General features: G+C 43.5%; 1 protein-coding gene across 1 annotated transcript in view; it reads left to right on the top strand.

Moving 5' to 3' along the window:
- ME2 (malic enzyme 2) overlaps window positions 1–12,327 on the top strand; it is a 35,101-nt gene extending 22,774 nt beyond the window's left edge. Inside the window, exons 6-16 of the mRNA XM_063295826.1 lie at window positions 1,575–1,736; window positions 2,271–2,374; window positions 3,722–3,831; window positions 3,953–4,050; window positions 4,919–5,032; window positions 5,131–5,245; window positions 5,897–6,039; window positions 7,219–7,321; window positions 9,043–9,113; window positions 9,855–9,953; window positions 10,812–12,327. Coding sequence (XP_063151896.1) covers window positions 1,575–1,736; window positions 2,271–2,374; window positions 3,722–3,831; window positions 3,953–4,050; window positions 4,919–5,032; window positions 5,131–5,245; window positions 5,897–6,039; window positions 7,219–7,321; window positions 9,043–9,113; window positions 9,855–9,953; window positions 10,812–10,976 — 1,284 coding nt within the window. The 3' untranslated portion in view covers window positions 10,977–12,327. The remainder of the gene's footprint in view (window positions 1–1,574; window positions 1,737–2,270; window positions 2,375–3,721; window positions 3,832–3,952; window positions 4,051–4,918; window positions 5,033–5,130; window positions 5,246–5,896; window positions 6,040–7,218; window positions 7,322–9,042; window positions 9,114–9,854; window positions 9,954–10,811) is intronic.
- Window positions 12,328–22,152: the final 9,825 nt, after the last annotated feature.

The raw sequence follows: 22,152 nt of genomic DNA, 5'->3' as shown, positions 1-22,152 counted from the left end.
TCTCTCTGTATAAATACCAAAGGTGTCTAAAATTTGAGATCTAAGTTTTCTTGCATGCTGTTATCAGTGGTGAATGGAAAGCATAACATTTCCCCTTCCCATTCTATTTTCTGGGATCATGCAGATTACAGCTTCACACATTATACCAAGTTGAGCTGTAGTTTGTTGATTGTGGCTTAGTTTGTTGCACTGACCTAGCTATTACGATTTATGATGATGATGGTTTATTCCGGGAATTAGAGCCTCATGTGGCACAGAGTGGTAGGCAGCAGTATTGCAACTGAAACTCTCCCCATGACCCAGGTTCAATCCCAGCGGAAGCTGGTTTCTCAGGTAGCTGGCTCAGGTCGACTCAGCCTTCCATCCTTCCGAGGTTGGTAAAACGAGTACCCAGCTTGCTGGGGAAGGTGGCGACTGGGGAAGGCAATGGCAAACCACCTCGCTATAGTCTGCCAAGAAAACATTGCGAAAGCGGCGTCCCCCCAAAGGGTCAGACATGACTCGGTGCATGCACAGGGGACCTTTCACAGAACTGAGCAACCCATAGCTTGCACACAGCAGATATCAAGTAGTGAACTGCCACTTTTTAGGTGCACAATTTTAACTTTTTAAAAAGCCAAACAAGCCCTGAATTAAGCATGTTCAGACTCTTTTAAGTACCTCCAGTCTTGGGAAAAACAAGCTGAACATTTCAGCCCTTCTCCCTCTGGTAAGGCCATTGTGTCACCACTGCAGCTCTTTGAGGCCTTTGAAGGCTTAACTTAAAAAAAAAAAGTGTGCAGGTCTCTTTTTGTAGGAGACAGAAGGAGAGAGAATTGGGGATATGACTGAGTTCATTGCAAAAAATCTTCTAAAATGAGGGAAAAAGATGGAGTGAGTCCAAGATTGTCAAAGCCAAAGAGAACATCTGCCAATTCAGAGCCTCTGACTTTACAGGTAAACCTCGCTTAACAACCATTCATTTAGTGGCAGTTCGGACTTACAATGGTGCTGAAAAACAGACTTCCGACCGGTCCTCATGCTTACGACCGTTGCAGCATCCCCATGGTCACATGATCACGATTTGGGCACATGGTGACTGGTTCGCATTTATGACCGTCACAGTGTCCCATGGTCACATGATCACCATTTTCTGGCAAGCAAAAGCATTGGGGAGCTATGTGATTCACTTAATGACCATGTGGTTCACTTAATGCCCATGGTGATTCACTTCACCACCACCAGAAAAAGGTTGTAAAATAGGGTTGGATTTGCTTAATGACCACTTTGCTTAGCAATGGAAATGCTGGTCTCACTTGTGGTCATTAAGCGAGGACTACCTGTATAGCAGTTCTGCCTTGCCCATTTTTCCCTTTTCATGTGTTCTTTCTGGGATTTGTAGTTTAACCAAACTACAAATGCTGCACATTCTAAGAGTTTCTCACTCTCCCCCTGAATTATTAATCTCAGGATTCTCTGATGAAACAGCATAAAATCTATAATGGGGGGTGTGTGTTTCCTTCCTCCCTTCCCTTCCCTTCCCTTCCCTCTTCACATGACCTGATGCAGTTCCATATCCACTTTTGTCCTTCAAGGCTGTTGTCGTCACAGATGGAGAACGTATCTTGGGCCTTGGGGATCTGGGAGTCTATGGCATGGGAATCCCCGTTGGCAAGCTCTGTTTATACACAGCCTGTGCTGGGATACGCCCTGATAAGTGCCTTCCTGTATGTATTGATGTGGGAACTGACAATCAGGTGAGCTGTTATGTGTCCCACACCCATCAGATGCCAGTTGCCTGTCTGTGGAATTCATTGGTAGGGTGAGATGTCACAGAGTGGGGGTTAGGCTAGATGACCCCTGAGGCTCCTTCCAGCTCTTGCTACTATGATATTTACATTCTTCAGCAATTGTGTTTGTCTTGGCCAAGGAGTGACTCAGTGGGAAAAAGAGGCAGGGAAGGTTTTCTTAGTGTTCTTTTGGTTCTGCCACCCAGAACATCTGATCCAAACAAGCCCACTGGGGCCGTGGCCAGAATTGTAAAATGTTGACAGGATCTTTGTGAACACAATCTCAGTACCTCTCTCTTAAATGCAAATTTCTTTGCACCCTTCCCTTGTAGCATTTGTAGAATATTTTTTAATAGATTACTAAGTGTTTAAAATTCCACTACAGTGAAAGGCTTCTCAGTATGTCCTGCAAAGATCCATCTTCCTGGAGAGTGGCAGGATATATCTGACTCAGTGTCAGAGACTAATACAGTGACTTCCTTTGTTTTTGCATTTTCCTAGACACTTTTGCAAGATCCATTTTATATGGGATTGTATCAGAAACGAGACCGTTCACTGCTTTATGATGAGATAATTGATGAATTCATGGAAGCCATTGTAGACAGGTATAAATCCTGAATCACTTTTCTTTCCCTTATTCCAATGCAAGCATGGAAGGAGTCTGCACATGTCAGCAACCAACCTTTCCTGTATATCCAAGAAGAATTTTATGAATCAAAGAATATCTGTTTAACAAAGACGATGTTGGCAGCTGGCATCCCAAGAGATGAATATGGTCACAGACTCCCCTTTTGTGGACCAAGGAGGGTTTTCTAACTCTGCAGTTGAAATTTATCAGTAGAATTCCCTAAAAATGAGCAGTGCGGCTTCCTGACCTCCTGAAACAGGAAAACTGCAAGGTGTGCCCTAAAGCAAAATTAGTGTAGTAAAAAAAAGGAACAAAAATCTTCCAGTGGTATATCCATGCTGCACTTTGCTGCTGGATGTCCTCTTCTTCTCTTTCGTTCTACCTTTCCCAGCATTAGAGCCTTTTCCCGAGAGCTAGATCTTTGCATAACCTGTCCAAAGTAGGATAATTTCAGCCTGGTCATTTGTGCCTTGAATGACAACTCTGGGTTGATTTGTTCGATTGTTTTCTTGGCTGTCCACAGTATTCTCAGGAGTCTTCTCCAACACCAAAAGCCTCAATACTCTTCATTCCTGCTTCTTCAAAGTCCAACTTTCACTTCTGTAGAGTGTCACAGGGAATTCTGATGTTTGTAGGTATAAAAACATCACCTGCCTAAAGTTGTCCTGCTTGAATAGTAAATAAGCGATTGGGCATGATAGGTCTGTTGATAAGGCTCATAAGGATTAAAAAAAAATCCTAGATGTTAGAAGAAATATGAGAAAATTGGGTTCTTATCTTAAATGATAGAAAAACAAAGTGGGGTCTGAAGACCTTGAGCAAAGCCCCCCACAGGGTCTAGAAAAGTGGAGAACTTGTCATACTTGCCACAGTCACAGATAGGAAGTGCCTGTGTCAGCACCTGGGACACAGGGAGCTGAGGGATTTTCTCCGACCCAGGTCTACTTCGTAGCTTGCTGTACAGCTGTGTTGCTCATCTCAAAATAGTTGGAAACTGTGCCATCAGGGAAGGGCAGAAATGGGGATTTGAAGGCTGCTGGTTGCTCACTGCTTGGCCTAGAACAAGGAGGTATAAGCTGTGGGCAAAGAAAGGAATAATCCAAGAGAACTTTAAGTTACTAGGCCCAGAGATCTAGAGAAGAAGGCTGCTCCTGTTTCAAGCTTGTATTATATCAGAATAATATACAGATAATCAGATTTGGTGCCATGTTGGCTCAGGGCACTTAAATTAGAGAGGTGCAGAATCTAAAAGTACAGTGTGTAAAATGTGGAATGACTAGAATGCTTTGCTGTTCATTTTATATTTCTACCTGTGCCTTCCAAGGTATGGCCAAAACACCCTCATTCAGTTCGAAGACTTCGGCAACCATAACGCCTTCCGCTTTTTGAGGAAATACCGAGAGAAATACTGCACTTTCAATGATGACATACAGGGTGAGCAGTCAGCCTTGGGCTTTTAGCATATCCCCACAAGCCCATTTGGGCTCCGTTTTTCTTGCGTCTGGATTTCTACGTGCATCTTTCTAGCCCCTGAGAAATGTGTGTCCTCTCTTAGGGACGGCGGCAGTTGCTCTGGCGGGATTATTGGCAACACAGAAGGTCATTGGAAAGCCCCTCACTGAACACCGGATCCTCTTCCTCGGGGCGGGAGAAGTGAGTTGCATGGCTGTTGGGCCTGTCTTTGTGGTTTGCATTTAGTTGTCAATTGCGACAGTTGTTGAGCCAATCGGAGCTGGGAGCAGCATTCTGTGCTGAGAATAGGTTACGACAAGACCGCTGCAAAGCCCTCTGTGTAAGGCTACCCTTGAGTGTTTAAAGCAGTATTTTTCAAACTTGGCAACTTTAAGATGTCTGGATTTCAACTCCCAGAATTCCCCAGCCAGCCTTGCTGACTGGGGAATTCTGGGAGATGAAGTCCACACATCTTAAAGTTGCCAAGTTTGAAAAACATTGCCCTAGATGGTATTGCAGGGTTGGGCATTGGCAATCCTAGAGCCACATATCATCCTTAAACCCCTTTTTTTGGGTCCCAGCTCCCCGCCCCCAGTTACGTTATTGAATTTCAGCAGTGTCATAAATTAGTGGCATAGTGCCCCCACGGACACAACAAATGTGGTGTAAGCCTTAGCATTTAACCATTTGCTTTCAGAAAGCAGTTCATGGTGCACCTTCTTTTGCTCTTGCCTTTTGAATGGCTTAATCATGATTTCCACCAAATTATTTTATCAAGCATTATTATCATTATTATTATTATTACTTTAGTTCCATTTTAAATTTCTGCATGGCATTTGTCTTTATAGTTTGTAGCCTCGAATGCTATTTCTCCTTGGTGGAAAAGTGGAATAGCCATTCAGTAAGCAAATAAAAAACTTCAGAGAGATTTACCGAGTATTTTTTTCCCTTAATGATTGTTTTAGTGCCCTCTGGAAACTGAACCCCAATACTTCTTTATTGCTGCCAACACCAGGGGTTAACAGCTCTCTCAAATCATAATTCTTCCTCTGTTTCTCTTCTCTGTCAGGCCGCCCTCGGAATTGCAAATCTCATAGTCATGGCTATGGTGGAAAACGGCCTTTCTACAGAAGAAGCTTATAAGAAAATCTGGATGTTTGATAAATACGGCTTATTGGTTCAGGTACAGCACCTGTGGAGTTTGTAAAGACACAATTCAATGTTACGTCCATTTCGGTTTTGTTTTTCCAACCGGCTATTCTTTATTTCATGATCTTCTAGGGCCGGGAACAAGCAGGGGATGTCAACCAGGAGCCCTTTACTCACCCAGCTCCAGAGCATGTACCGAAGTCTTTCGTCGATGCAGTGAACTTGCTTCAGCCTTCTGCCATTATTGGTGAGAGTTTCAGACATTTCCTAAGTACTCATCTGATGGTTTTGCTGCTTCTACTTCTAAATTCAAAGATTTCTGATACTGGAATTTCCCAATGTCTAAAGCAGTGTTTTTCCAACTTGGCAACTTTCAGATGCGTGGACTTCAACTCCCAGAATTCCCTAGCCAGCATGTCTTTGAACCTAAAGTTCAGGCTTGGCTTTGTGGCTTAATCGGGCATTTTTTTCACTGAAGCTGAGCCATTAGAGCAGTGTTTCTGAACCTTGGCAACTTTGAGATATGTGGACTTTGATTCCCCATGGCTGGCTGGGGAATTCTGGGAGTTGAACTCCATGCATATTAAAGTTTCCAAGTTGGAAAAACACTGGTCTAAAGCATTGCTGACTGGAGCTCAGAAAAATGGGGCTTCTTTTCATTTTGTTTTTTCTCTTGCCATGTGTAGTACAACAGGCAGGAGCTTGGACACGGTTCAAGGAATGTGTGTGGCTTCATTCCAGAATTATATTCATTCCATTACTTTCTGTCCATGTTGCTCAACACTGCAGGCCCAGAGAGAGTTGTAGCGTGCCACACTCTTAGGACAATTCCCAGCCCACCTCCCTGAAAATAATTTGTGTTATTTCCTTTGAGCCGTGGTTTTATTTCCACTTTCAGGGGTAGCAGGAGCTGGGCACCTTTTTTCTCATGATGTCATCAAAGCAATGGCCGACATCAATCAAAGGCCCATTATATTTGCACTGAGCAACCCTACCGCAAAAGCAGAATGTACTGCCGAAGAGGCCTACACACTAACAGAGGTAAGCTAAAGTTCTGAAAGGTCTTAGGCCATACTGTTTCCTCTCCTGGGCTTTACAGCTTGGCTCACTTGTTGGAGCTGCCTGAAGGAAGTCCCTCTTTGTAAGGCCCTAAAGACCTGGTTCTGCGCCTGGGGCCCTGAGTGTGTGCAGGGACCTGTTTCTTGTTTGTGTTATGGGATATGATATTTTTTCAGCTGCTTCGTAGTTCAATTTTTGTACGGTTGCAATTGTTTTTACTTTTTGTTCGCCGCCCAGAATCACTTGTTGAGAGAAGCTATACAAATTGAATGAGTGAATGAGTGAGTGAGTGGGTGACACAGACCCAGATGTTGGCTCACGGCCCCAAACCCAGCTGTTTGCTCCACCAGTCTTCTTCAGTCTGATGGCCTGCAAAGCAGATGCTGAAATCCAATACTGGATTTTGGTTTTCTTTTAGGTGTTCCTGTTGATTTTTCACAGAGTACCTCATCAACTTGCAGATTGTAGAATTTCATTCATTTCATGAAGCCACAATATACAAACTCCATATGTGTTGCCTGAGAAAAGAGATAAGATGGGGGTTGGCTGTCTGGGTTTGATTCAGTTCCAGAGTGCATAGACAATCCATGATCCCTGTTCACACAACTTGGGAGACTAGGCTTTGATGAAGTTGGGTAGTTTATGGTTAAATCTGGTTATAGAAACCCAGACATTGCCTTAGTATGGTTTGTGAACCAGGTCATTAAATTAAATCACAGTGATCTTGCCTGTAAGGCCCACCAGGTGGCCATTTATTAAATATAATAATAATAGTAGTATATAGGCTAGACATGGTACATTTTCTTCCTTACATTTTCTTTCCTGTGTTTTGCAAACTAATGTTGAAGCAGATTAGGCTGAAAGCCACCACTGAATTCCTGACCTGTAAGGTCTTCTGGAAAGGTGTCCAAAATATGACTTTGGGGTAAGGTGCCTAGTGGGCAGATTTTGCTCTTATGCAGCTGATGGTACTAACTTACAGCAGCTGTGTCCAAATCCCCCATATTATAGGAAAAAGCGCTTTGGTCACCAAGGGGCCGAATAATGGGACATTTTGGCTGGTAGTCAGCATTATTTCCCTATCCCTGCCATGTTGCAAGTGCCAAATGTCATTGCAAAGTGACTTCTAGAAGTATCTTGACCAGTTTCTCTGTCTGACAGGGGCGGTGCCTGTTTGCGAGCGGCAGTCCATTTGGGCCCGTGAAGCTGAGCGATGGCCGGTCCTTCAAACCAGGCCAGGGAAACAACGCCTACATATTTCCAGGTAAAGCCTGGAAGTCATGCCTAGTTGGTTTGTTTTGTTCAAATTCCCTGTCAGCCTTGCGAGGTAGTCCAGACAAGAAGCACACCCAAAAGTACCAGCTCTACATTATTAGCTGTACTTTGTACTTTATTTAGGTTTTAGTAACAGAATCTTGCAAGTCTGAAAGCACATCCCCCCCCATTACCTTTACAACCCAAGAAACTAGGGAGGGTCCCTTCTGAGACATTTGCCACACCCCATTGCTTCTGCAGGCTAAGCTGCTTCTTATCTGACTGTTGCCCTGGCTGTGGCTCTTCCCCGTCTCCCAAGGTCATTCCCACATACCATTCCATTCCCACTGCTTTGAACAAGTTGGTGCAGAGCACAGACCAGAGTTATCTTTCCATAGAGATGCCTGCCTCAACGTTCAGGGAACATAGCCCTGGGAAATTTACCTTCTTGTGTTGTTCCATATTTCCTTCCTCCCTCCCTCCCTCCCTCCCTTCCTTCCTTCCCAATATAGCCGCCCATCTCACAAGTGTGACTCTGACTCTGATGTACAATAAATTATGACTTGTGTGTACCACTGACATGGCTGTGGAACCTGCAGCCTGGGACCCTGTGTGGTTCCTGATTGTAAAAAGTGCAGCCCCCAGCAGGGAGCCCTGCCCACCTGCACAAACCATCTGGCCAGTAAGAAGCACAGTGCTGATTTCCTGGCTGAGAACCAAGGTCCCTGCATCCTGGCAGCAAGCAGGTTATCTGTTCAGGTGACTGGCAGGGACAATCCCATCACGACTGGTTCCATATGGCCGCCCTTCCCTTTGGACCAAATGCTTCCCATTGGTCTGTCTGATATTTGGCATTGGTGTTTCCCTTGGAAATGGCTATTATCCCTGTACATTTCATTGAGTTCTCTTCCAAAGCACTTGCACTGCAGGCCTTTCTTTTTGAAAATGAGATTTTAAAAGAACGCAGCTCAAAAGCCCTTGTGATTGCAGTAAAACGTGGCATGCTTAATCTCATCCTCAAGATCTAGTTAGTTTGCAAATTTTATCCGACTCCATTTGTGCCTTTCTCATAGCAGGTACTAGGACAAACCACTTTCTGTTTTAATAAATAATGTGCAGTGGATCGGGCAACTTGTAGGATCAGACAGTGTGTGGTTTGGTCCAGAATGAATTCAGCATGGTGTCAGGTAGGGCAAATAACAAAAGCTTTGTCATCCTGACGGAATACAAGACCCAACCCTTTTGTACATGTGTTGTGACATCAGACACATGTATGAAAGGGGTGGAGCTTGAATTGCGGTGGCACAACACTGCTTTTGGTCATCTGGAATTGCCAGATTAGGTTCTCTGGCTGAATCATCTGGTCTGAAACGCTAGGGAACGTAAGCTTACTGCAGAATCAGAGATAGTAAGCCTCTGAATTCCAGATAGTGGGAAGCCAGAGCAGAGAGGCAGTGTGCCTGTGCCCTCTTGGTCGGCTCCCCAAGGCATTGGATTGACTCCTGTGGTAGACAGTGCTGGACCAGAGCAGCTTTGGCTATAATCCTGCAGGGTAGCTCTTCCCTGCCTGATGCCACATTGTGCTCACTTTCATTTTTAGGTATCGTGGTTACGTTCTTGTTGTTGTTTGCTGTGCCCCCGTTTTCTAAAAGTTTTACCCCATGCATCTTTGGTATGAACCATAAAAGTGATTTTGCAGGGTTACTTAGAATCCTTCTCTGCATGTTGCAGGGGTGGCCCTTGCTGTTGTTCTGAGTAGTGTTCGGCACATCAGTGATAAAGTCTTCTTGGAAGCTGCAAAGGTAAATGAAGTGGTTGGTCGGGATACCAAGCATGATCTTTTCTGCTGTGGTTGTTAATCATGGGAGTGATAGTCCTAGACCAGCATTGCTGGCTGGGGAATCCTGGGAGTTGAAGTCCACACATCTTAAAGCTGCTGAGGTTGAGAAACACTGGTCTAGACATTCAAGATATCCCCCAGGTTGGGGGAAAGCTATTTGGAGTATGGACATATATTGCAATTTCTGGTTATCTGGGAGAGATTTGGGGTGACAGATTGAATGTAGATCCAAACTGACATTGCCGTCCTGACTGGGGCCGGTGAGAACCCTGAGCCTCTATTCTTGAGGGAACATGCATTTATGATACCTCAGGGAGGCCCTGCTTCGTACTCCAAGAACAGAGGTTTATCTTGGGTGCAGTTTTGTATAGGACGTGCCATGACAGTTCAGGACAACCATAACTGGGCTTCATGGTAGTCATGGAAACTGTCTTCCCCAAATGACTTTCATACACCGAATGGGATAAAACACTAAGAGAAACAGAACTAAAATCACTGTATAAAAGTTACAGTACTTCTTCAACTTAAGAAAACCAGCTTTAGTTCCACTGCCTGATCCTGGGAAGGGTTTGTTTTCTGATACTGGGTGCCCTAACTCTGTTGCTACAAGGCCAGTTTGGAAGGTTTAAGCCTGGATAAAATGCCTTCTTTTCCTCTTCCTCCCTCCTCCCTTTGTGTGTGTGTGTGTGTGTGTGTGTTAAAGGCGTTGACGGAGCAGCTGAGCGAGGAAGAGCTGGCAGAGGGAAGACTTTATCCTGCACTCTCCAACATCAGAGAAGTTTCCATTAACATTGCTATAAAGGTAAGGGCCCATTTCAGGAAAAGGCGGGAAAAGCAAAAAACACCCGCTCCGAAAGATTGCCGAGGCAGCCAGTTTGATACTCCAGGAACCGGAAAGGTGTGTTTGGAACAAGCACAAAACGGTCTCCGGTAGCTGAGCAAGGGCTGGGTGATAAGGCGGAGGACTGCCACGTGGAAATTCCCATGTCGGAAGGCAGTCTGGCTATAGGTTCTAGGGATGAGTGACATCTTGAAGGCCTGCTTGTGCGTCTCTGAAAGTTGGGTGGGGGTCCCTGCTGGATCTTGGGCTCCTCTAAAAGAGCCGTGGGCCACTCATCTCTGGCAAGAGCCATTACTCTGGTGGGAAGGTTCTGGAAACTGCAGGGATGTTGGGATGAGCCAACAATATCGCTGGAGTAACTCGGCCAACCTTTCCATTGGGATTTGGAGACATTTGCTCCAGATAGCATTGCATTTCCTGCTTTTAGATAGAAAAAAGGCTGTATGCCTGAAACTTGCTCTTTCCCTGTTGAATTTTTGGTGCGGAGATTTTTTAAATGTCTGAAGAGCTGTCGGTGCCCACCTCTTCAGTAAAGCAAAGGCAAGAGATACTGAGAATTAGAATCCTGTAGTTGGAAAGGATCATGTGTAGACTGTCAAGACCAGCCTTCTGCTCCACGCAGGGATTCTTACTGCAGTTCAGCAAGATCGCGGAGGGCCCAGGTCCCCATTCTTGTCTCTCTCGGGCTTGTCTGATGCATTATGCTCCCGAAAGCTGTTGCCCTGGCCATGAGGTTGATGGGAGTTGTAGTTCAGCACATCCACAAGACTTCGGTTGGAGACAGCTGCTGTAATTTAAACTTTTCTTTTTCTTCCCTAGGTCATGGAATATTTATATGCCAACCACATGGCGTTCTATTACCCAGAGCCTGCAGACAAGGCTCAGCATGTACGATCGAGAATCTGGAGTTATGAGTATGAATCCTTTTTACCAGATCTGTATGACTGGCCAGCATCTACATCCTACTCATCGGACACATTCTGACCTGCTCAGAGGATGCGAGATCCCCAAGGGGTATCTGAAATTCTGCTGGGAGCCCCTTGCCAGAACAAAATTTGAAGTAGGACAGCCTGAGACTTAAAATTCTCGTTTTGTGCTAAACAACTGAGCTGGGCGCAGCACCATCACTTGGTTTATTCACTGTGTTGGATTTCCTCTCTTCTGAGGTGCATTCCTAGGGGCAATTTGGTTGCCTGAAACAGAATTGAATACATTTTTTCTATTCTCCCCAGGAAGCTAACTGAACAAAAAATGGGAAAACCCTTGATTCTTTTTATCTTTTGTTACTGTTCTGCTGCGTGCTAAAGCTTTTTTCTGTACTATCCCATTTCAGACTGTAAGCCGCAGGGGTTTACATAACTGGATGCTTCCCCTGAGATAGGTTTATTGAGAACAGAACATTAACAAGTCAAGGAGGGAGGGTTGGCCTTGTCTTCTTCTTGCTATTTATTTATTTTTTTACTTGCAGAACTGTCTTTTTTCATGGGAGAAGCGTCCAGAAATGCTGTCTTCCTTTTGTAGTCTAGGGGGAAAAAATCACCTCTTCATTCTGCTGGAAGCATAAATCAATGACCAAATCACTCCATTTTTGTACTGATTCTGTCTTTTTGCAACCTTGGCAGCTCCTGCATCTGTCCTCCGTGCTGACTTCTGTAGCATGAATTGCACGAAGCCAGGTTTGCTGACAAGAGAGGCTTTCCTGCTTCCTTGCTGTCTGCAGAGCTGCTCCTCCCCAGATTCAGACATAGAATTCTGTCCTTAGCTCTACAAAGGTTTTTTTGCTCCGGGAAATATCAATCATTGTCAGCAAGCAATGCTGCCTTCTCCAGGATCTGTGCGTGTTTGTGTGCTGGAGTCTCTGAATTCTGCAGTGAATAATGCAACTTTTGTATTGGCACTTGCTACATATCACCTCCCTGACATTTGTTATATAAATGGGGTATTTCCCCCCCTCTATTTTGTCTTTTCAAGTAATTTTTTTTTGTTCTGCATGCTTAGATTGTAACACACCTAATCTGAACCCTGCTTTCCCCCCAGGTCTCTGTCCCATTGATCTAATAATTGGAGGGAACATGGGCTTCATTACCCCAGTCCTATTCCCGAAACAAAGCAGACCCCACTCCAGTGAAAAATATTTCTTTTTACCTCCAGCTAACCTTGCTTTGTCATAGGCATATATATGTTAGATCTGGGACCTTTTCCCATTTATTTATTTATTTATTTGTCCAGTTACCTTACTCTGTTTCTGGGAATCCATTAAGAACGTAAAAGCTGCCCTCTTGGATAAGTCAATCTTCAAATTGCCAATCCAATAACAATGACAATAATAACAACATCTCCATTTCCTCCAATTCAATTCTAAAGGCTGTGTTGTCTGCTAGGTAGCCAGTTGGATAGGAGGGTGCAGCATGAAAAGGTGGACGGTTTGCTTTTTATTTTATTCATCACCGAATGAGTGCCTCAGCCTCTTTTTTTCTCAAGGAAGCATGGAGCCACAAAGAGCACAGAGCAAATGTCACCGACAGAAATGTCACCAAAGTATCTTCCTTAAAATGACAATGAAGGAAGATGGTCTCGAAATGTCACTGCTTCTCGTAATTAAATCCCTTTGCTACCTCTAAGAACTGTCTGTTGAGCAAAAGGGTTTCTGTGTGTGTTTTGACATTTTCCTGCCATAATTCCACCATAATTGCAAGGCCTGTTAGATGTGTTGTGCCTCTTAAAGTAAGAACTGGTGCACTGCAATCTTTTCAGGCATCGGGATGAATTTTCACATTAACTTGGCATCAGCAACATTCCCAGGAGGGTGACTGAGATTCCTGTGTCTCGATTTAGCTCAGCTGAGAGTCTTGGAATTGTATTCCCAACGCATTTAGGACAGCAGGTTGGGGAAGTCTACAGTTCAACTCTGTGTGGTAACTATTTAGAAACTTTGCAATCTTTTGTTTTACAGGGCTGGACTGAAACATTTTGTATAGAAGTATACTTGGACACACACCCCTTTTTTTTTCAATTTGGTTAATTGGGAAGGGACTGAATGGGGTCTTTGTACCCTGTTTTCTTGCAGACTCTTTCAACAAAGTGTCCTGCACTGTGAGCAATTTTCCTCTGCTTTCCTCTTCCAGACAGTGTAGAAATACTGGTGAAACTGGCATTTTATATATGGCCCTTCAAAGGCTCCATACTATACTTACATCAGTTGTAACTGCCCAAAGGGACGTTGTCTATTTGTCAATGAAGAAATCGTAAGAAATAACATGGGATACTTTTTTTGGAGAACTTTACCATTCTCAGAAGACTTCAAGTATCTGAGAAGTAACTGGGAAAGAATATTCTTGAACTCAGTTTTGGATTGGCGTTATGCTCAGCTCTCTCCCTACCTACATGGCTTTGCAATCCTATACTTATGGAGGGTGCTTTGTGCCCTCTTAAGAAAACGTTTTGTAGTGATCCAAGAAATGAACATGAATGGTGTGGTTGACCAGTGCCTGGGTCAACTACATTGGGTCATGTTGTTCTTGAGGACAGCACATATCATTTAGATGAATTCATAATGACTTTCCAGTAGTGGATGGGAATCCATACTAGAAAGGTCTGGCAATATTTGTTAGACTGCATACTTCAGTATAAACTCAAGCACCATGATATTTTATCCCATAAGCACCTACGAAGTTCACAGGTTGTCCCAGCCTGGACTGTGCCACCAATTAATGCTGGTTCTGGGGTTTTAAGAGTCAAAGTCCAGTCCATCTAAAGGAGATTGAAGTTTAAGAAAGGCCCTGAATGTTTTAAGTTGAAAGCTCAAAACTTCTAAAGCAGAACATAGCTATCTGCAGTGTTTAATTGGCATAGCTTGCTTTGAACATACAATCTGTTAACACTCTAAAATATGTAGTTGGCTGAATTTGAGCTAAGTATGTGAATGAAATATTTTTGTCATAATATAGGTTCAGATGATATATTTCTTGTTGACTGATACTTCTTGAGATACAAAAATCCCTACAGGGAGAAAAGGCTGCCTTGAACTGTTCATTCCAGATCTGCATATGCTGGGAAGTTGTTGTTGTTACTGTTATTGTTGTTGTTATTATTAATAGGGGATTTTCAAATTCAAGGTACTCAGAAACAATTGTGAATGTGTGTTGGAAAAGTAGACCAATTCTTAATCATAAGATCTTCCTTTTGGGGGCACTTAAGCCTGAATGAGCTTCTTCTAGCCAAATTTACAGTAATAATTTCATGAGCAAATATAACTCTTTTTCTCTCCCCCCCCCCTCCCTGCCCCAATTTAAGTAGAGGTACTGTAATTTAGAAAATAACCTAATGTCACATTGAGGAAGCTTGCTGGCAAATTCTGCATTTCTTTCCTGGTGTACACCTTAGGAGAAAGTTTATGCTGTTTAAAAATCTTTTTAATTTAAAACATGTCCCTTGCAATGTGTTATTATTTGGAAAATAGACATCTTGTCTATTTCATTCAGATTGTTTTGTTTTGTTTGGGCCTCAAACATGGTTTTATTCATAGCAATTTTCTACTCTCTGATTCACATTTAATTTTTTTTTTAAGTGATGTCAATTTATGTTGCAAGTTGCTTTAACAGCTGTGTTGAATGATCCCTCTTTGTGAGTGTGATGGAAAATGAACACCATTTCAGAGCGATAGATTGTTTTTAGTAAAGATCACAATTCCTTGGGTTGTACTGGATTTCTGAATCCAAGAAGCCTGGGTGGAATTGGAACTTAGCTGATTAGTAAACTTGGCCCAAGTCTCCTTTAACATCACATACCTAGTTCAGCAGAGAACTTGTTCACACAAGCTGGAAACGAATAAGGCCGTGTGTCTGAAGTTCCTGGTATGGTCCTTGGAATCGGCCCTAATTTGAGGACATTGTATACTGGAAAAAGGGACCTGTTTCTTATAGGTGAAATAAAGACAAATAAGGGGTAGGGCTTCAGATCTCTTGCCTGTAATCTTGAAAGTTTGAATGGGGAATGATGGCATCATCTGAATCAAAGTTAATGATTAAGTAATACGTGTAGATTCCATTGATTGTTCTATTACATAAAAAAAATTCCTAACCTGGTTCTGCTGGATGTGTTTGGACTGTGACTTTCAGAATGTGACTTCCTGCAGAACTGCTGGCTAGAGGAAGCTGGTATAAAGACTCTTGGGGCAGTTTAAAGCAAATTATGCCTTGTTGGGAGTATTTCTCCCAGAACCAAAATAACTCTCAGGATCTAACTTTTTTCCTAGAATATTGTTTATTGCAAAGGGAGCCTTTGAAAACGAACACTGTGTTTCTAAGCTGCAAGTTTGTTTTTTCTCTTTTGCTAATGTTGTAATTGTACTGAGAGATGGACTATGGGTTGTCTATTTTCATAGTAAAAGCTTTTCCTTTTTGCCTACAGTTACGTGTCCAGTTGTTTTATTTTGCTGAGTTGCGCAAAAGTCTCTCCACATCTACAGCAAGCATATCCACTGGAGTTGGTGGGCTGTGTAGTCCAACAGCTCTGGAAAAGCATGAAGTTAGGAAGGTTGCATTAATGAAACTTCCTGATAGCTGTGCAGCTTCTTCTGATACCCCACGTGCTGAGCCAGCACAAAGCAAAGGATACTGAAGCCCAGACGGATTGCAGACTGGCAGGAAAGGGATACAGGGAAATGCTGATTGATCAGAGGAGGAGTTTGGGACAAGGGAATTCTGGGCTAGGCTGAACATCCTGGGAGAAAACAGTGGAAAACCTCTTCATAATGTTATCAGGAAAACAGCAGGGACAAAGTCCTTGAGAGCCAAGTTCATCTTGATGCATCTTTATCTTTTTATAAAGGAACTGTATGAACAAAAACTACTGTACGCTGGTTCGGTTATACCTAAACACGGGAAGTCTGCTGAGAGACGGTGGTGGTATGGAGCCCTAGTGTGGCAATTGTAATGTTTTATCCATGTCTTTGGATGAGATCATTTTTGGGAATCTCTCAGGCCAACAAATTTAATACCTATGCAAGCTATTTCTTGAAGTCTCATCCAAGCAGAAACTTGCATCCAACCTTCTGTGTGTTGGCCATGTTTTACGGTGCAGCACTGTGCAAGCAAATGTCCAAGATGTGGAGTGTTTGGGTAGCACACACTTTTTTAGATGTGCACACAAGAGGTTTTAAGTATAAACCTTAAAAGGTAAAGGGTGAATGTGATAAGACACATGAGTTCAATGGCTCCATTTCTGAAGTTTGTGTTGGACCTGAGGAACTGGACAGGGTTCTTGGAGCTGTGAGCTTGGCCATCTATGTATTAGATCCACCTATGTATTAGATTTAAGGCTGCCCAGGAGGTGATGTGGCTGGGTCCAGGTGGAGGTAAAGTCATCCTTGAGAGACCAGTCCTTCCAGTGGTCCACCCCACCTTCAAGGAACTGTATTGGACCATTTTTATCTTTTTAGGGAAGATACATTTCACTTTTTAGGGAAGGTTGTTGAGAAGGTGATCACACTGTAGCTGCAGAGAACTCTGGAGGAAGCCGATTGTTTGGATCCTTCCAGCCAGGCCTGGGCATAGGACCATGCCTGTGGATGACCTCTGGCAGGAGGGGGATGGGGTGGTGCATCCATCCATGTTTTTCTGATCTCTTGGCAGCTTTCAATGCCTTCAATCATGATCTTCTGGACTGGCTCAGGAAGTTAGCAGTGGAGGCACAGTGTTATGGTGGGAGAAAGCCTTCCGATGGCTTCAGGCATGTTAAAGGAAAAACTGTGTAAGGGAAACAAAGGCTTGTAGGGAAATATATTTTGAAAAATGAAGCTAAAGTAACTCAGCCAGTTTGGTGTAGTGGTGAAGGCACCAGGCTAGAAACAGGAGACTGTGGGTTCTAGCCCTGCCTTAGGCGCAAAGCCAGCTGGGTGACCTTGGGCCAGTCACACACACTCAGCTATAGGAAGGAGGCAATGGCAAACCACTTCCAAAAAACCTTGCCAAGAAAACTGCAGTTGCCAGGAGTCAACAGAGACTTGAAGGCACACATACAAGGTAACTCAGGTGCAAACAACCACTAGATGGCAGCAGATAATTTAAGGGTCTTCTCTATCTGTGCTGCCACCTAGTGGACATCTGATACTTGTAGTCCTGGAATTGAAGAGCCAGTATGTACAGGTGATAGTTTGTTGGGGAGAGCTTGTTGAGTCTGCCTGGCAATTATGCTCCTCTCCTGACAGGAGATGCCATAAATTGAACTGGAACCTTCTCGGTGCAAAGGAGGGGTTCTACCACTGAGTATCTGACAGGGCTTCAGATTCGTATCCCCTGAACAGCAGGCCTTACCCCAGGCTATCTGGCAAATCACAACTGAGACTGGCAGAAGCCCCAAAAAGCAGATTATGATAAAACCGGCTGTTTGAAATACTGTAGTGAATGCCCGGTTTATCAGATCAAAATTCCAGATGACCATGAGATGGTGGCAAAGGACCTTTCCTGTATCTCTTTGCTGCCATCTGCTGGTAGTTCCAATTTTTGCAGTCCTGATAATGGTAGCCATAGCTGTGTTTCCCAACCTGAGCAACTTCAAGAGGTGTGGACTTCACCTCCAGGAATTCCCCAGCCAACATGGCCATTGCTAAGCATTCTGGGAATTGAAGTCCACAGGTCTCAAAATTGCCCAGGTTGGGAAACGCTGCCCAAGCTTAAGGTACTGCCATTTTTAAGGACAAGGCAGCCAAGTGGGTAGTAGTGAGCATGTAGGGATTGCTTCATTAATTTCATATCCCTTTTCCACTCGAAATAATGCTCAAGAGGATTAAGTGAAATACATGTAAGTTATATCGAAACACTGATGATCATAAAACCCTCTCAGGAATAATACGAGCACCAAGGAGATTTAAACTTATTTCAGCAATTTACCCCATTCCAGCAGCAGCGGTAGCAGTTTTATTACGTATTTATAGCTAACCATGGTAAATAAGACAATTCATACAATAATGCATTACATTCATTATTCCCTCATAATATGAGCTTCTAAAATAAAAGGTGCATGACATGTAATATTAACCTCTATTTATTCAACGTGACAGGTAAAACATTAAAAGTCCCATGCTCTGTCAAAAGCAGAAATTCAATCTTTTTTCATTTCCACTGTAATTGCATTTTGAAATTGGAAATAGGTACTGACATTTTTCTGACATTCGCACTATTCCCCTTCCAACTACGTTGCTGTCTCACCTCATTTTCATGCCCACTTACCCCTTGGGTGGGAGGAAAGAGCTGTGATGGCATGAACAGAAGTGAATTAACAGGAACAGCCTGGCTCCTTGCATCTAAAATCTGCACCTGTTGGTTTCTGGCCTGTTGTGACACTCTATGAAGTGAAAGTTTTGGATTCTGAAACAGCAGGATAGAAAATGTATTGACTGTTCTGAATTTTGGAATTGGAGAAGACTCCTGAGAATACCATGGACAGCCAAGAAAACAAACCTACGGATCATCGAACACATCAACCCAGAGTTGTCACTCAAGGCACAAATGACCAGGCTCACATTATCCTACTTCAGACACATTAGGTGAAGACCCAGCTCTCTGGAGAAGGCTCTGATGCTGGGAAGGGTGGAAGGAAAGAGAAGAAGCGGACGACCAGCAGCCAGGTAGATGGACTCAGTTACAACGGTGATGAGTGCATCATTGGAAGACCTGAAGGACCAGGTTAGGAACAGATCATCATGGAGAAAATCTATCTATGTGGTCACTAGGAGTCGAAAATGACTTGATGGCAATCAACCAATCAATCAATCTTCCCTCCCTTCCCCCCCCCCAATTTAAATCCTCTATCAGCCAAACCACTCTAGGCATCTCATGAAGGGAGCTGCAGCTCACCAAAGCTCACGCCTTTTCATAAAACTAGAAAAGGTGCTGCCAGATTTTTTGCCCCCATTGACCAACACGTCAAGCGTGAACAGCGGCGCTTGCGGACTCCCTGCTGTGAGAGGTAAAGATTTTAATGTGTAAATAAGTTCAAGCTAGTGAGCAAAAGCAACGCCATGTTAAATACTTAAACCAACATGAAGTCAGGAGGAGATAGTGGGGAAAACTCATCAAATGATAAGGGCTAAACTCATCACTTATCATGGCAATGGCTAAACTCATCATCTGGTAATGGTTAAACTTATCAGGGCAACCGCTAAACACATCACCTAATATGATAATGGTTTAAAACAAAGGCGGCCGGAAGATTGTAAGTCTGGGAGTACCCAGCCAATGGCGAAACGGATAAAGAGGAGCGACCGGACAGGAAAATGTATAAAAATAAACTTGAAATATTGTATGGGGTGGCTTTTCTTTTGGACACGTTGCATCGTGCTCCTGGAAAGTCCACCACGCTTTGCAAACCGTAGAAGCTCAGAGAGCGAGCGAAATAAAGTCTTTTTCTATTTCTAAACTCAAAGACTGTTGGAGTCTAATTTGTTTCGAGTTTTGTCGCTAACACTGCCAACCCCTTTCCTTGCATGGCCATAGCAGGCTCAGAATTTTACTGCTGGGTGACGAGACACGGGTTCATCCGAGCGTGTGTGAACGTGTGTCTAAAGTGGGGGCACAGCGGGGGGGGGAGTCGGGGCGGCGGCGGGGGGGGTTCTGCAAGATTTCTTTCTCCGCCGCCCCTCGCGGGATCCCGCCCCAAGGCCCCCCTCCTCCCGCCCAGTTTGCGGGGGGGGGGTTTCTCCCGCGGACCAACCAGCCCAGAGCCCTTGGCGTCATTTCTTTCCAGCATTCCAGCTCAGAAAGAATAAAAAAGGGCAATCCCCCCCCATATCCCCCCCACCTCTTCTCACTCCCGCCCCCCAAAGCGTGCGGTTAGCGATAGGTTGCATTTCCGCCTGATGTGCAGGTATTAAAGGGACGGGATCCTGCCAGGGCAAGAAAAAAAACCCCATGAACTTCGACAGTTTCCTTTCCTCTCCTCCTATCACGAATGCAACTGAGTGCAACCCTCCTTCCTCCCGCAAACACCTCAACCCCGGAACCTGAATTGCTTTTCCTTCCTTGTTCTTTCACCGCCGGACTCGATCTGGGGAACCGGCTTTCCTGGGCCACGCGGGTGAGCTTCCTCTCCAAGGATTATTCTTTGCTGCTACATTTCCACGCAGTTTAGGCATCGTGGGTGGCGGAGACGTCGCGCGTGGCGAGTCCCGGTGGGGAGGAAACATCCTGGAGCGAGTGGATTTTTAATTGTTTTGCTTGTTTTGATGAATTGGAAGAAGAGGGAGAGAAAAGGAAAAAAAAAATAACCCACGACAACGAAGCTAGGTTCGCATAGAGAGTTAAGCAGGTCGCACAAGTTAATCGTTAACGTTTAAGTCGGTTTTATTTTAGAGTAGGGGAAAGAAAAGAAAATAGGCATAAAAGCTGGGATACCAGTGCAAATTTCTGAACAGCCTTCCCCCTCAAGCCTCCCATGTGCTGAAATGCTAGTGGAAAGATAGGAAGAGGAATGAGTTCTTTAGGCCGTTGTCTAATTGCAAGAAAAAGGGGGGGCTTCCATCCTTGTATCAACGTTTTTGTCCCCCTAAAAAAGTTCAGTGTACATTTCTATCTCTTGTTACTTTCCAGACAAACATTGTGGCTTTAATATTTTTCATTTATAGATTCTGAGGATAATCTGCTGCAATGTTTCTCAACTTCAGCAACTTTGAACTGTGTGGACTTCAATTCCCAGAATCCCCCAGCCAGCCGTGCTGGCTGGGGAATTCTGGGTTGAAGTCTACACATCTTCAAGTTGCCGAGGTTGAGAAACATTGTGGTAGAGCCTAATTGGAATATTTGCGCTTTTCTCCAGCATGTTCAGCGTATAACTAAATGTGAATACATCTAGGCTTTGTGCTGCTTTTGCTGTTTTTCTCTGCCACTGGACATCCTTTGCTTTGTTTTCATCTTGCTGGACAAAGAGATCTGCAGAACCTGAAAACTATTTATTGGGCATACTTGCATTAAGTTTAATAAAAGAATTGGCCTAATGTAAGATTTGGTATTTATCCGCAAATCAAATTCTGCTCATGTGCATACTTACTTATTTTTATTTACATATTCAGTTATTATTGAATGGTAAAAGTTTTTCTCTGGAATGTACCCAGAAGTTGCCTGGCCCAGATGCTGAAGATTTCCCTGCATGAAGAAACATTGCATCTCAGGGAAAAGTTAAGCTTACTTTCTACATACAAGCTATGTTTGCAGACGTGCTTAACAAGATCGAGTAAACACACAGCAGGTACATTTGCTTAGTATGCTAGTTTGATCAGTGCTAATCGTTTTGTTTTTGTGGAATAATATGTTGTGCAAATCCAGCCTTTGAGCTAATTTCTGGTCATTATGTTGTGCAAACCCAGAATACAGATTTATTCAATAACCAGGTTAAGTATATGGTGTGAATGTAGCGAGTTTTAAATCCTCCAATTTTAAAGCCTAATTCTGCTCCACTGTGTTGAAGCTAGTTCTTTGGATGTATTATGGTAGAAGTAGAAAAATACTGTTTTTAACCATAACCTTTATTAAGGGAAGGGTTACAATTGAGATGGCAAAATACATTTTGTAAGAATACCATTTTGCTGAGTGTAATGTGTGGGTGATTGGATCTAAGTTATTTTATTCCTAACTGAAAATGTCCCTGGAATGGCTTAGGTGAGATCAAGTAGTATAATAATAATAAAACCCTGGCTTATAATCTAAATTACTGGGTTCCCTTTTCTTGCACTCTCTAGTTGTTTTGGATTTGGCTTCCATAATTCACAACTTAGCCACAGTGGTTGAGAATTAGAGAAGATAAAGCCCCAGGGATCTAAGGAAGGCTGCCATGAGAAAAGATGGGAAAATAGAAAAAAGGGATGAGGAAGAGGATGGAAGAATGAATAGAATAGAATAATGGAAGAATAGAATAGAATAGAATGGAATGGAATGGAATGGAATGGAATGGAATGGAATACGATACGATACGATACGATACGATACGATACTTTATTGGCCAAGTATGATTAGACATGATTAGAATTTGACTTTGGTGGAAGAGCTCTCAATATATTTACATAATATCAAAAAATAAACAGTAATAAAGTAGTAATGTTATTTACTAAAACTATACAATCAAGGAAGAAAAAAAATTGAAGGAAAATAATACTACAGCTATTAGAGGG

Source organism: Candoia aspera, chromosome 2, assembly GCF_035149785.1.
Source record: "Candoia aspera isolate rCanAsp1 chromosome 2, rCanAsp1.hap2, whole genome shotgun sequence".
Lineage (NCBI taxonomy): Eukaryota > Metazoa > Chordata > Lepidosauria > Squamata > Boidae > Candoia > Candoia aspera.
The sequence above is the reverse complement of the archived record's forward strand: the minus strand, read 5'-3'. Positions and strand labels throughout refer to the sequence as shown.